General features: G+C 30.2%; 2 protein-coding genes across 2 annotated transcripts in view; both read left to right on the plus strand.

Annotated features, from left to right (window-relative positions):
• The window catches only part of LOC108912407 (mid1-interacting protein 1-like), a 4,552-nt gene extending 284 nt beyond the window's left edge, over window positions 1–4,268 (plus strand). Inside the window, exon 2 of the mRNA XM_018717611.2 lies at window positions 3,435–4,268. Coding sequence (XP_018573127.1) covers window positions 3,435–4,053 — 619 coding nt within the window. The 3' untranslated portion in view covers window positions 4,054–4,268. The remainder of the gene's footprint in view (window positions 1–3,434) is intronic.
• Window positions 4,269–5,626: 1,358 nt separating this feature from the next.
• Window positions 5,627–9,636, plus strand: LOC108912403 (secretory carrier-associated membrane protein 1). Its single transcript, XM_018717605.2, has 7 exons — window positions 5,627–5,821; window positions 5,960–6,055; window positions 7,628–7,756; window positions 7,848–8,055; window positions 8,206–8,452; window positions 8,510–8,636; window positions 9,400–9,636. Exons 1-7 carry the CDS (start codon window positions 5,765–5,767, stop codon window positions 9,562–9,564), a joined length of 1,029 nt encoding a protein of 342 aa, XP_018573121.1. The 5' UTR covers window positions 5,627–5,764; the 3' UTR covers window positions 9,565–9,636.
• Window positions 9,637–11,503: the final 1,867 nt, after the last annotated feature.

The following is an 11,503-nucleotide window of genomic DNA, read 5'->3' on the forward strand; positions in this document are numbered from 1 at the left end:
ATATATATATAGGTACATAGATAGTTATCCATCCATTCGGTTTGTTTATATTACCTATATACATATAGTCTAGAATGTGATTGTATTTATTTCTTCATCATTAACTTATTCACTGAAGGTGAAAGTTACCTAATTTTTCTACTCTATCTTTCTGCAGCGTTAAATAAACAAATCTTAGTTTTAAACAATTTTTTGTAAACATTTGCAAAAATCTATATTTTTCACTCCAAGCTTCAATTTTAAATCTCTTTTTAAAGGTTGGGACACAGAGAAACTAAGTATGTATTTTATTTTTAAACACTCGAACATGCAGGTTAAGCTTACTAACAAATAATAATAAAATTAAAATTGTAGGTAGGTGTTAAATTATAATTAAAAGCTTACTTTATTAATATAACTGTTTTTGTGAAACAAAAAAATACCAAAACCAGTAAGTATTTGTGATCAAAAGAAAAAAGGGAATTACCTACTAAGTATAGCGTAAAACTCTCAAAAATTAATAAAATTTTGCTTATCCCCCCATTTTCGAGGATGTTGAACACAAATCTGGAATGAGTTTTAAGGTACAGTAAATAATTACCTAAAAGAATGTATGCCTATAAATACACAAATTATTTATTTGTTTTGTTTTTTTTTTCTACATATTTGCCTATTATTTTGAAGTTAAAAATGTTTATGCAATATTTTGACGTAAGAGCATAGGTACTAATTTTGATGGAAATTTATTTTAACAATAGAATCAGTAGAATGGATAAAATTTGCACATAAAAAGACAAGTGTTAAAAGGTGGATACCTTTATTGACCTTTGTAATACATAATTAAAGCACTTACGTTTATGGTAATTATTATGGTTGGTTAAATATTAATTTTGCTAGAATTAATATTAATCATGTTATTTTTTATTCATATTTGGAGCATTGTTTAGAAGTTTTGTTTTATCCATTATTGAATAATATGACACAACGGTTAACAAACGTAACACAACGTCTCTTCGATAAACAAGAAACACAATGTTTATCACACAATGTGCTGTTTCTAACTAAAAATAAATGCGTATTTTTAAACATTGAATTATTTTTTCGTTCTTCGTTGTTGATGAAAATATAAATAAAAATCGTACAATAAAATTTTATTTTAATTTTTATATTATGTAGGTATCTGATGTATATTTAAATCTATTCCTATGCTTATAAGTATTTAACTTTTATATTAGTTAATTAAATTCTTTTGTTAGACGAATTATTTTATAAAGTACGATCCATTGATTTTTTATTTTTACAGTGAAATACAGATTGATTATCCATTATCTTTATAATTCAAAGGAGTTACTAAACCGAAAAAAAAAATGGAACCGGAGCTACTGTCGTCACCTCTGCCCACTAAAGTACATGTATAAATATAATTTCATAATAATTCGATACAAACTACAGCAACCACAAAACGAGAACAACAGTAAACTGCAGTATTTCAAATTGCCTTCAAAATGTAATAATGTTCCAAAAACGAAAAAAAGACTCCTATAACACAGCATAAAGAATGTTCCAGGGAATATTTTTGTTTCGATTAAAATACTTTTTGAGAATAACGAAAAATGGTTAACTTAAACTGCTAACTAAATGGATAAGGTTAACTAAATATGGAATATTACATTATATTAAAATCTACATTTAATTACAAGATAAATAGTAACGTTCTAGTTAGTATTTCGGATAAACGATCTTTTAATTTCAATTTAATTGCATATTTTTATCTATCCCTGTTCAGTTAAAAATTCCATTAAATTATAACTAAAAATTTACAACATACAGTCAGTGACACTTTAGCAACAATTTTACATGTTGTTTTGAGTTTAGTCAGGTATATTTCCAATAATTATTTTCATGTAGGGATTTGCCGCTGTTTTAATAGTGATATCCTCAAACTTTGTTAACCGGTTGGCTTTGGGGTACGCACTTTTTATTCATTAATTTTGAAATAATTTACGTAACAAAAATGTCTATAGAGAAACTGATTGATAAATTTTTATTTTATTTATAGAAAATAGTATCCAGTACAAATAAATAATTAACTATTACTTATAGAGTTATGATATGATAAATCTTCAACCAAATTGTTTAATCCATTATAAATTAATATTTGCACTTGTGAGACGGTACGGTACCTATCCTACTTATGCAATTGAATCTGCTTAGATTCTGTCTCACGTTTTATATAATTAAATAATAAATTAATATTTCGCATACATAATGGAATGTCATCCCATTACCGTTGCTGTGAAGGTCAGTGTATAAAAAATAATGTTTTAAATGAAATGATTTGAATGAGTATTTGAAGTAGTAATAATTAACAGATCAACTTTAGATAGAGAATACGATGACGAGCAGTACGCAAAATTGTTTTTCCAGCGCCTTCTAGTTGAAATGGCTTAGAAAGCGAGCACCATAAAAACTAAAGTCAAAGGCTAAAAGTTTTCTCATTTTTTCTCAAAAATTTCGTTATGTAAAGGCATACAAATGTTATATGGTTGGAAAAAAAATAAAAAACTGGCCTGAAGTATGGACCTATTAAATAATTATTATTACCCACTATTCCTGCCCATACATTAATGACGGGTAATAATTTAATAACGTCTATACGTATTTGAGAATCGTCTCATGGGCATCGATATTTGGAGTTGAATACTTACTTACTTATTCTTGTTTTTTTTCTTTTATATTTTGTGTTGTCAAATTTTAAGTAAGATTTTCTAGGCTCTTATTTTAAAAATATGTACGGTTCTAACGTAGTAATAATGTACAATTAAAAATTAAAAACAGAAAATGGTGGGGGGCGCCGCTCGATGTGCACTGTGACATAAAATCACAAATATTTCATAAAACTGTTAATTTTACCGAGTTAAACCAAGAGGGTATTATCGTTGATAAATTCTTCATGGAACTTATTTTTGATACAGCCAGATTGCGATCGTCATCTATGCAAACATTCTGGGTTGCTAGTCCGTCTCTGGCGGTCTGGGCATAATGAAGTTTCACTTAGTACAACATCAAAAACAAACTGCATGTGTTATCGATCACCAAATTTGCATCATGCTGAAGTTAATATAGTTTAGAGACTGTAAATAAAACTTTTTTAACTTTTAGGTCTAACATTTATGAAACATTGCATTTTCGAATGTAACTATATTTTTAAAAAAGTGGTGCAGATATTTAATTTTGCATAGATTGAACTTTGAAATACTTACTAAATAGGCATAAAATTTTATATTATATGTTTAAACGCATAAATACATATTATTCACATTGAAGTCAGTATGGTAAATTATAAATGTTACCTGTTTGAGAGTTTTTGAAAAAATTATTACGAAAGAGATTTGGACAAATTTTATTCATTGCTGCAGAAGAAATAATATGCTTAATTTATTTTAATGTTGCAGAAATTGTCTTCGTCGCATAGCCCGCAACGATGACACAGAATTTTCCCATCAAAGTATTTTAAATGTGATGGAAAAATTCGTTAAGACTGTCAATCAGATGGATGAAACAATCTTGGTGCCTTGTCGTTTGATGGACCAAAAGGTTGGGGATGAACACGATCCAGCTTGTATCCGATATTCAAAAATAAAACCTCCACAGTCAGTCCATGAACTGTTCAGTTCCACTGATCTATTTGAAATTTATAATATGTTAAATGGAGTTAAGGATGGACTTTTGTGGGGCCAAACACAGGACCAACAAGGAACAGTTTCAACTGTTCCAAAAATGATCCTTACAACTTCGTTAACCAAAGGTCACTTTCGGAGGCCGTCAACAGTCAGTGTTACTTCTACCAATTCTTCAAGTTCAACTATGAGTGATACTGATTCCGAATCTGGTAGTAATGAAAACGACTCTGGCATTGAAGAACCTTCTGTACAAGAAGAAGGCAAGGTGGATCGTGTCGCTCATAACTTCAGAACACATCTTCATGGGCTGACCAGCTCACTTCGACAAATGACTGAAGCTGCACAGTACCTGACTTGGCGTTACCAATATGACATTGGTGGCCCAGTTTAGATAATATAGATAATCTAGGTCAATGGATAACAAAATCGGATGTGCCTGTGCGAAAGAGAGTGTGTTATGGGTTTTTGCAAAGAGATGCATGGCCTATTTATATATAAATTAGATTACCTATTTTTGCTCATCAAATTATCATTATATTTATTTTAGTTGTAGTGTCATTATTTACCTCTATTTGTTAATTTATAAATAAAGTATTAAACATTTAATATTTTTATTAAGAAAATCTGCCACGAGCTTAGGGAAAATGAAAAAAAATCTAGCCGACTATTTCTATATTTCTATAGTTTTCAATCTTTGAAAATTACCGTGTTGGCCACAAAATTTTGAGGACCTTGTGCATAGCTAGGTCAAATGTGACACATTTTCGGTGAATACATAATAAATACTACTAATAATGGAAGTATGTCCAATTATACAAATGGTAAGAGATATTTAATATTAATCGCGATGTTTCATCTAGCATTTTTTTTTAATAATCTAAATATCTTGAAAACGAAAACCATAAATTTTCAAGGCATGGACGTGGTGACAAAAATTACTCAAAATAACACATAGAATCGACGAATGATATAAAAAAATGGGGTATTCCATTTAAAGCAATGGAGATGACGTCACTTCCGGTGAAACCGGATGTATCCCACTCTTGAAAGTATTTCAAGACTAAATTGAACACAGATAGCTGTCAAAATTTAATGAACGGGTTACGTGAAAAACCCTAAAAATTAAAATTAAAATTTAAAAAAAATTTTCTTACTTTTCATTAACAAAATATTATGCAATCTGTCTAAGCAAACATATGACATATTCTTATGTATATATTTCTGTAATCAGAAAAAGTAGAGGAATTTAATTTTGTTTATATCTTTAAAACGCAACATTCAATTGTTTTTTTATATAACTCCTTGATATCATATGCGTTCATAATTGTTTTTTATGTATTTATGAAGCGGCTGCCCAGTTTATTTTGCACCCGGCCCTGTTATTGCTATACTGAAATTAATGAATTTAAAATAAATATCTTGCTTAAATTACACACATATTGATGTAACTAATATTATCTTATTTAAATAATTTCCCAAACCCTAGATAAAAACTCAAACCGCATTAACTGAAGCTTTTTTGTCGTATCTGCCAGTAGCTGGTATTTTACTAATTTCCATGTCACGTGATATGAATTTATTCCGTTACCCCGTCATTTCATCTCAAGAAAACTGTATTTCCAAATATCTATGTAATGGATCCTTTAACTATTGAACATAAGATGGCGCAGTATCGAAAGTGTAAAATAGAACGTGAACGATTAAATATCAAGTTTACATACATATGGCTCCTCCTTGTAACGAATTCGAGAACTAAAATTTGATCAACTATTCAGCCATAAATTAGCCAATTAGCCATATTTAACCCAATTAAACGTATGGTGCCATCTGTTGATTTAGTACAAATACAAGTTGGAGTGCTTAAATAAAGCTTTATTGGCAGTGGAATAGTTTGTGCATACTTGATAAGATGGCAGAAGTGATATTAACTACGTACAGTGGCCTTATTAAGCCACTGTAGTGTAGTGGTAACGTGTTGACAACATTGCAAAGTTAAAATATGGTGTCCTGACTGTCATGTTGAAAAAGATAATGAATTTGTAGATAAGATAAAAATTTGTGTCCGTGTATGTGAAATAAAAACGGTTAGGAATAAAAACAATATGTCAGGCTTCGACGATAATCCTTTTGGGGAACCAACAATAGACAACCCTTTCGCTGTAAGTAATTTCAAAGAAAATTAGAGCAGTGCCAATCTATAATGATCCCTAGGTATCACAAATACTTTTAATTGCGAAGTGAAGACGAATTTTCATGTGACGTATTAAGAATGTACTCATTGTTTTATTTCCTTATAGGATCCTTCTGTACAGCAAGTTACTAGAAATACCAATGCCCAAATTCGAGTGGATGACTATAACCCCTTTGATAACCAACCACAGAGTCAAAAACCGGTAAGTTTAATCATTTATTTAAATTTTACAAGAGTATGTATCTCATCTCAACCATTGTTACGTCGATGATTTCCTGTAAATGTTTAAAAATATTTGAACTGATTTAAAAGTCGTGCTACGTTTGTTGCAATAAATTTACAGCATATTTTTAGTTGTTTAATAAAAGTTCTATAGAGGTATGTTGCAAATTACAATAAAAATATTTATAGAATCATAATCTCCAGATATCGTTAAGTACTTTTTCATTTCAATTGTCATTTATTTATTAAGAGAGATTAATATATTTGTAGCTCGATTTGTAGTTTATATAAAGAGAAGTTGTACTTAACCCATAGAATGTGTCTTTTTTTCCCAAATAAAACACTTTAAGACCAATTCCAATTACTTGGTGTACTTACATTGTTGGCTATATTAGAAAATAAAAGTTACTTTTCCCGCAGGAAAATACCACAACGCACATCCTGCTCCATTCACTTTGTTGTTTAGTTTTCCTCAAATATTGTTTTTTCCCCATTTTATCATGTTTTATTCATACTTAACGATATGGATATGTTATAATCTTCATTATGCTTATCATGTAGTGACGGACTGGTCACATAGTCGAGGTGGCGTTTGCCAGCCGGGCCCTAGCCTGCGCGGGCCCCCTACCCTAGCTACTCCCATGCTTACGACCACATATAAAGTAGTTCATTCATACTGCAGAATGCCACCCGGGCCCTTCAGTTCACAATAGTTTTCGAATACAAATAAGTTGAATTTTCGTAGTTTTAAAATGTTTATTTTTTCCTAGATATATAATTTTTTTATTTATAACCGCAATCGTTGACAAATTTTTTTGCGCAACAAATAATTAATAATTTCTATTTGTCGGAAGCGTACAAATAATTAAATTTTTCTATAAACATAGATTGTAAGAACGAGTCGTAGATGTACACAGTCAAAATATATTTTTTTAATAAATAATGATTATTTTGAATAGTTTTAGTTGGTTTTTTCACTGCAGGGCACTGCAAGGTCATCTGCTGTAATTGACAGAGAGAAAATTCTTAGTTCATAAATATTCCATTTTGTCTTTTTAATAAAAAAGGATGCCCAAAGTATGAACATCTACCTTGGAAATATTATTGTCATTGAATTGTTGAATAACATGGTAGTTGAAACAGTAACTGATAGAGGTACCGGTATTAGAGTTTGTATGTGCTATCACTATTACATATAGATATGTATAAATATGTCGTCGCATCATCTATGTGATTGATTTAATTTGAATTTAATTGTCATAAAGTATTTTGTATTCAAAATTTTGATTTTATAATTTGATGTTAGGGTAATCATAATTTTTGGCACACCCTTATTCTCGAATCCTCGTTTTTCTGTGAATTTCAAGATAACTTTTGCCATTAGATCTTCATATGTTTTTAAATTTTTACTTTATCTAATTTGTATTCCTTTTACACATTTAATAAACAATGTAAGCTCATGCTTCTCTAATTAAGGCCACTCTTATTGGTTTCAAATAAAAAGCTGTAGTTTCCAGAATAATTTATTCTTTAAATGTTCTTCATTTAACAGATGACTTATGATCAACCCAACAGCGGACCAGCTATAATGCAGCCAACACAGGAGCCTCCAGCTTACACAAAGAGTGGACAGCAAAGTCAAGCTGCACCAAAGCCTACCCTAAACACTGAAGAATTACAGGTAAACCTTTGTTGAAAATAGTACTTGATTGATCGATAATAAAACGTGAATGGTATTTTTTTATGAAAATATAAATTTCATCTGTATGTAGAAAAGGCAAGAAGAACTAGAGAGAAAGGAACAGGAATTGGCTCGTAGGGAGGAAGAAATGAGACAATCTAGTTATAATGTTAGACGAAATAACTGGCCACCTCTACCAGAACAGTGTTGCTTTCAGCCATGCTTTTACCAAGACATTCAAGTGGATATACCATTAGAGTTCCAAAAAATCGTTCGACATTTATATTACCTCTGGATATGTAAGCAAATTTTGTTTACCATTTTTTTTTATAAATTGTAGAAATAAACATTTTAATAGCACGAATTTATAAAATAAAATTCGGCTTTCTTTGCCATTTTGTTTTTTTTTTCTTATTACCTATTTAATACACTTCGTCTGTCTATTCTAGATCATGGAATAATTATGTTGATAAATATACTTGGAGGGATAATATTGCAGGATGCTAAAATAATTGGTCTAGGGATATTGTACACCTTATTATTTACTCCATTTGGTTACCTGTGTTGGTTCAGGCCTGCATACAAGGCATTCCGATCAGACTCTTCATTTAATTTCATGGTCTTCTTTTTCATCTTTTTCTTTCAGTTCGTAATTACAACCATTCAGACTGTCGGAATACCAGGATCAGGAACAGTGTAAGTAAAACAAAAAAGTTACAGCAACATACTGTATTTTGTAATTTATTATTTTAGTGGGATTATCACAGCCTTAAAAACATTTGATAATACTGCAGCAGGTATCATTACTGGAATTTTGGCTCTTATTATCGCAATTGGATTCGGATGCGCAGCAGCAGCAGACTTGTTTCTTATTTCTAAGGTAACTTTTAATAGATAGTCTTTTAGTAAATGTAAATGATATTTGAATATAAAGTAGAATTTGAATTACTTAAGAACTTAATCTGAATATTTACAGGGCAAACTGTTTAGTGTTTGGTATTTCATTTCAATCACTGGACGACTAATTTTCACCAGCAGGCGACAATTGTGTCGTCTACTTCACTAGTTAAAAAATGCTCTGAAAAAAGTAATGTGCCAAAGAGCACGTTTTAATAACATTTCCTTTAAATTGTGCAATTTAACTACAAAGCACAATGCAGTTCACAAGTGTGCATGTGTTGCGACTAACGCATCCCGTTATTTGAGGTAGCTTGTACAGCGGCGGGGCTATGAGAATGGCTAAAAATAAAAAATTTTTAAATGTTTAATGGATACGAGAAAATTGCAAAAACAAACTTATATAATACATGTTTCTAAAGGTCAAAAGTAGCCTCCGTATAAATATGACCCCATTCAAAGTTACACTCTGTATGTGTATATACAGGGTGTGCCATTTAACACTCCCGCTTGCCAATATCAAATGTCAAATTGTAGTTAGAACGGTTAGTTCAAATCTTTCTGTATAGGTGGCGTGCCGATACTAAAAAAAATTTGTTGATCCCTGGGACGTGGAAAGTCTGAAAGTTCGTTAAATTTTGAGTAATTTTTGCAATATAAAGTTTTTAAATTTCTTACTGTCGGAGATATTGGCAGCGGGAGTATTAAATGGCACACCCTGTGTATATATATATATTTTTTTTTAGATTCATCGTATGTACCGTAGTACAGGTGCTAGTTTGGCTAAAGCTCAACAAGAATTTACGACAGAGTTTCTCCGTAATCAGCATGTCAGAAGTGCTGCAAGTAATGTTGCAGCTGCAGCAGTTCAGTCCCAGTTTAACCAGAATCAGAACAACACCAGATATTAATTTTTGTATATTATTTATTCATTAATTTGCATTCTAACATATTTTTCAGTATTTGAAATTAAAGAGGTTTTTTTTTTCATAAATTGTTATAAATTTAATGTCTTCAAATTGAATTTAAAGCAAAATAAAGGTACACATAACTTCAGATTATAAATATATTTATGTAAACCGGTCACATCGATGCTAAACATATTTAGGTTGTACATAACTTTTTTAGACTTACTAAGTTTGAGCTATTTTATAACGCTGTTAATTTATCGTAAGGTTTAATATTTTTTTCATTCGATCCGTTTAATAGTAAGGAGAAAGTTAAAAGTTATATGCCAATTGTAGAAAAATATTTAGGATTTAAGACACTCGTTCCATTAATTAATTGTGAACATTTTGTATGTCACTGTTAGGCAATAACTTTTTTTTTAACAATATTCTAATTGTTGAACGGTGAGATTCCTGAGAAACATAGGAAATAGTGCAGTAGCCTTTTGCCATTTTTTATTTTTTTCCTCTTATTGAACAATAAATAGCTTGTACTTAAATTATGGGCCTTATGTTTTTCATATAATGTCGGTATATTTATCTGTGTTACAATAATTATTATTATTACTATTAATAAATATTATGGTCACTATGTTTATTGGCAAATTTAACTTTTTCCATTTGGAAGGACATATTTTTGTATATCAGTCAAATTTATCATATTCGATTAGTTTGTCATAATATATTTTTGTCACTACAATATATACATTTACTATCATTAAAATTTCTTTATTGCTGTTTAACAACAAAGTCCTTTACTGTTACCACGAGTTGTGAATATATATATATATATATATATATATACAGTGTGTTTCACTTAAAGTTGATATTATATTTTTTGATATATGGTCTTTTACAGGGTGTTCAGAAAATAGGTGCAAACTTCGAAAAATTTCACTCGTTGCAGTGGAAATATTTTCAAGGTATCTTTTCATAATTTTATTAACCGAAGGTATATTCATGCAGTTTCATTGATTTCACTTATACAGGGTGCTCACAATAAGATATATTTTTTTATTATACTAGAAATGAAATTTAAACATTACTGTTTTCTATTAGTCCACCATCATTTGGTATGCACTCTTCAAATTCGTCTCCTCTTATTTTTAATAACTCTCCTCAACCGATGTGGTGTTATTTGTCGACATGCTTGTCTAATTCTATTACATAAATCTTCTCTGTTCTAGGGCCTTGTTTTATACAATTTCCCATAAAAAGAAATCAAGAGGCGTCAAGTTTGGAGCTCTTGATGGCCACTCAACTAACGGATTGTTGCGACCTGTCCACTTTCTCGGGAAATTCTCATTCAATCAACGACGTATTATTACCGCATTATGCTCCATCTAGTTGAAGGTAGAGGTTCTGTCTTACATGAAAAGGAAGTGGATGTACTGAATCCCAGAAATCATTATTTAAAAAATTCAAAAAAAAAACTGTATAGATGAACGTTAAAAAAGGAAGGCTCAATTATTCCATCGCAAAAAATCCCACAAAAAACATCATTTTTTTAAATTAATTATGTAATAATAACACTACATCAGTTGAGGAGACTTATTAGAAATAAGATGAGACGAATTAAATATGAAATGAATTATGGTGGCCTAATAGAAAAACAGTAATATTTAAATATTATTTCGTTGCGAAACTCGTTTCTGGTATAATAAAAGAAATATATAATTTGGCTGTCTTATGGTGAGCGTCCTGTACGAGTGAAATCAATTAAACTGCATGGATTGATTAATAAAATTATGGAAAAATACCTTCAAAATATTTTCCACTGTTAATACAGGAAACTCTGCAATGAGTGAAATTTTTCGAAGTTTGCACCTATTCTTGCACCTTCAATGAAACATTGTTATAACTTTTCCGTTTCTTTCTTAAAAAATGTGTTGTTTAAATTTTG

The sequence above is a fragment of the Anoplophora glabripennis genome, unplaced genomic scaffold, assembly GCF_000390285.2.
Source record: "Anoplophora glabripennis isolate ALB-LARVAE unplaced genomic scaffold, Agla_2.0 scaffold518, whole genome shotgun sequence".
Classification (NCBI taxonomy): Eukaryota; Metazoa; Arthropoda; class Insecta; order Coleoptera; family Cerambycidae; genus Anoplophora; species Anoplophora glabripennis.

Bases quoted from the DNA above. Each gene is read 5' to 3' on its own strand.
- LOC108912403 (XM_018717605.2), top strand. From the start codon at position 5,765: ATGTCAGGCTTCGACGATAATCCTTTTGGGGAACCAACAATAGACAAC. The intron at 5,822-5,959 runs GTAAGTAATTTC...ATTTCCTTATAG, and splicing joins CAATAGACAACCCTTTCGCT to GATCCTTCTGTACAGCAAGT. The intron at 8,637-9,399 runs GTAACTTTTAAT...ATTTTTTTTTAG, and splicing joins ACTTGTTTCTTATTTCTAAG to ATTCATCGTATGTACCGTAG.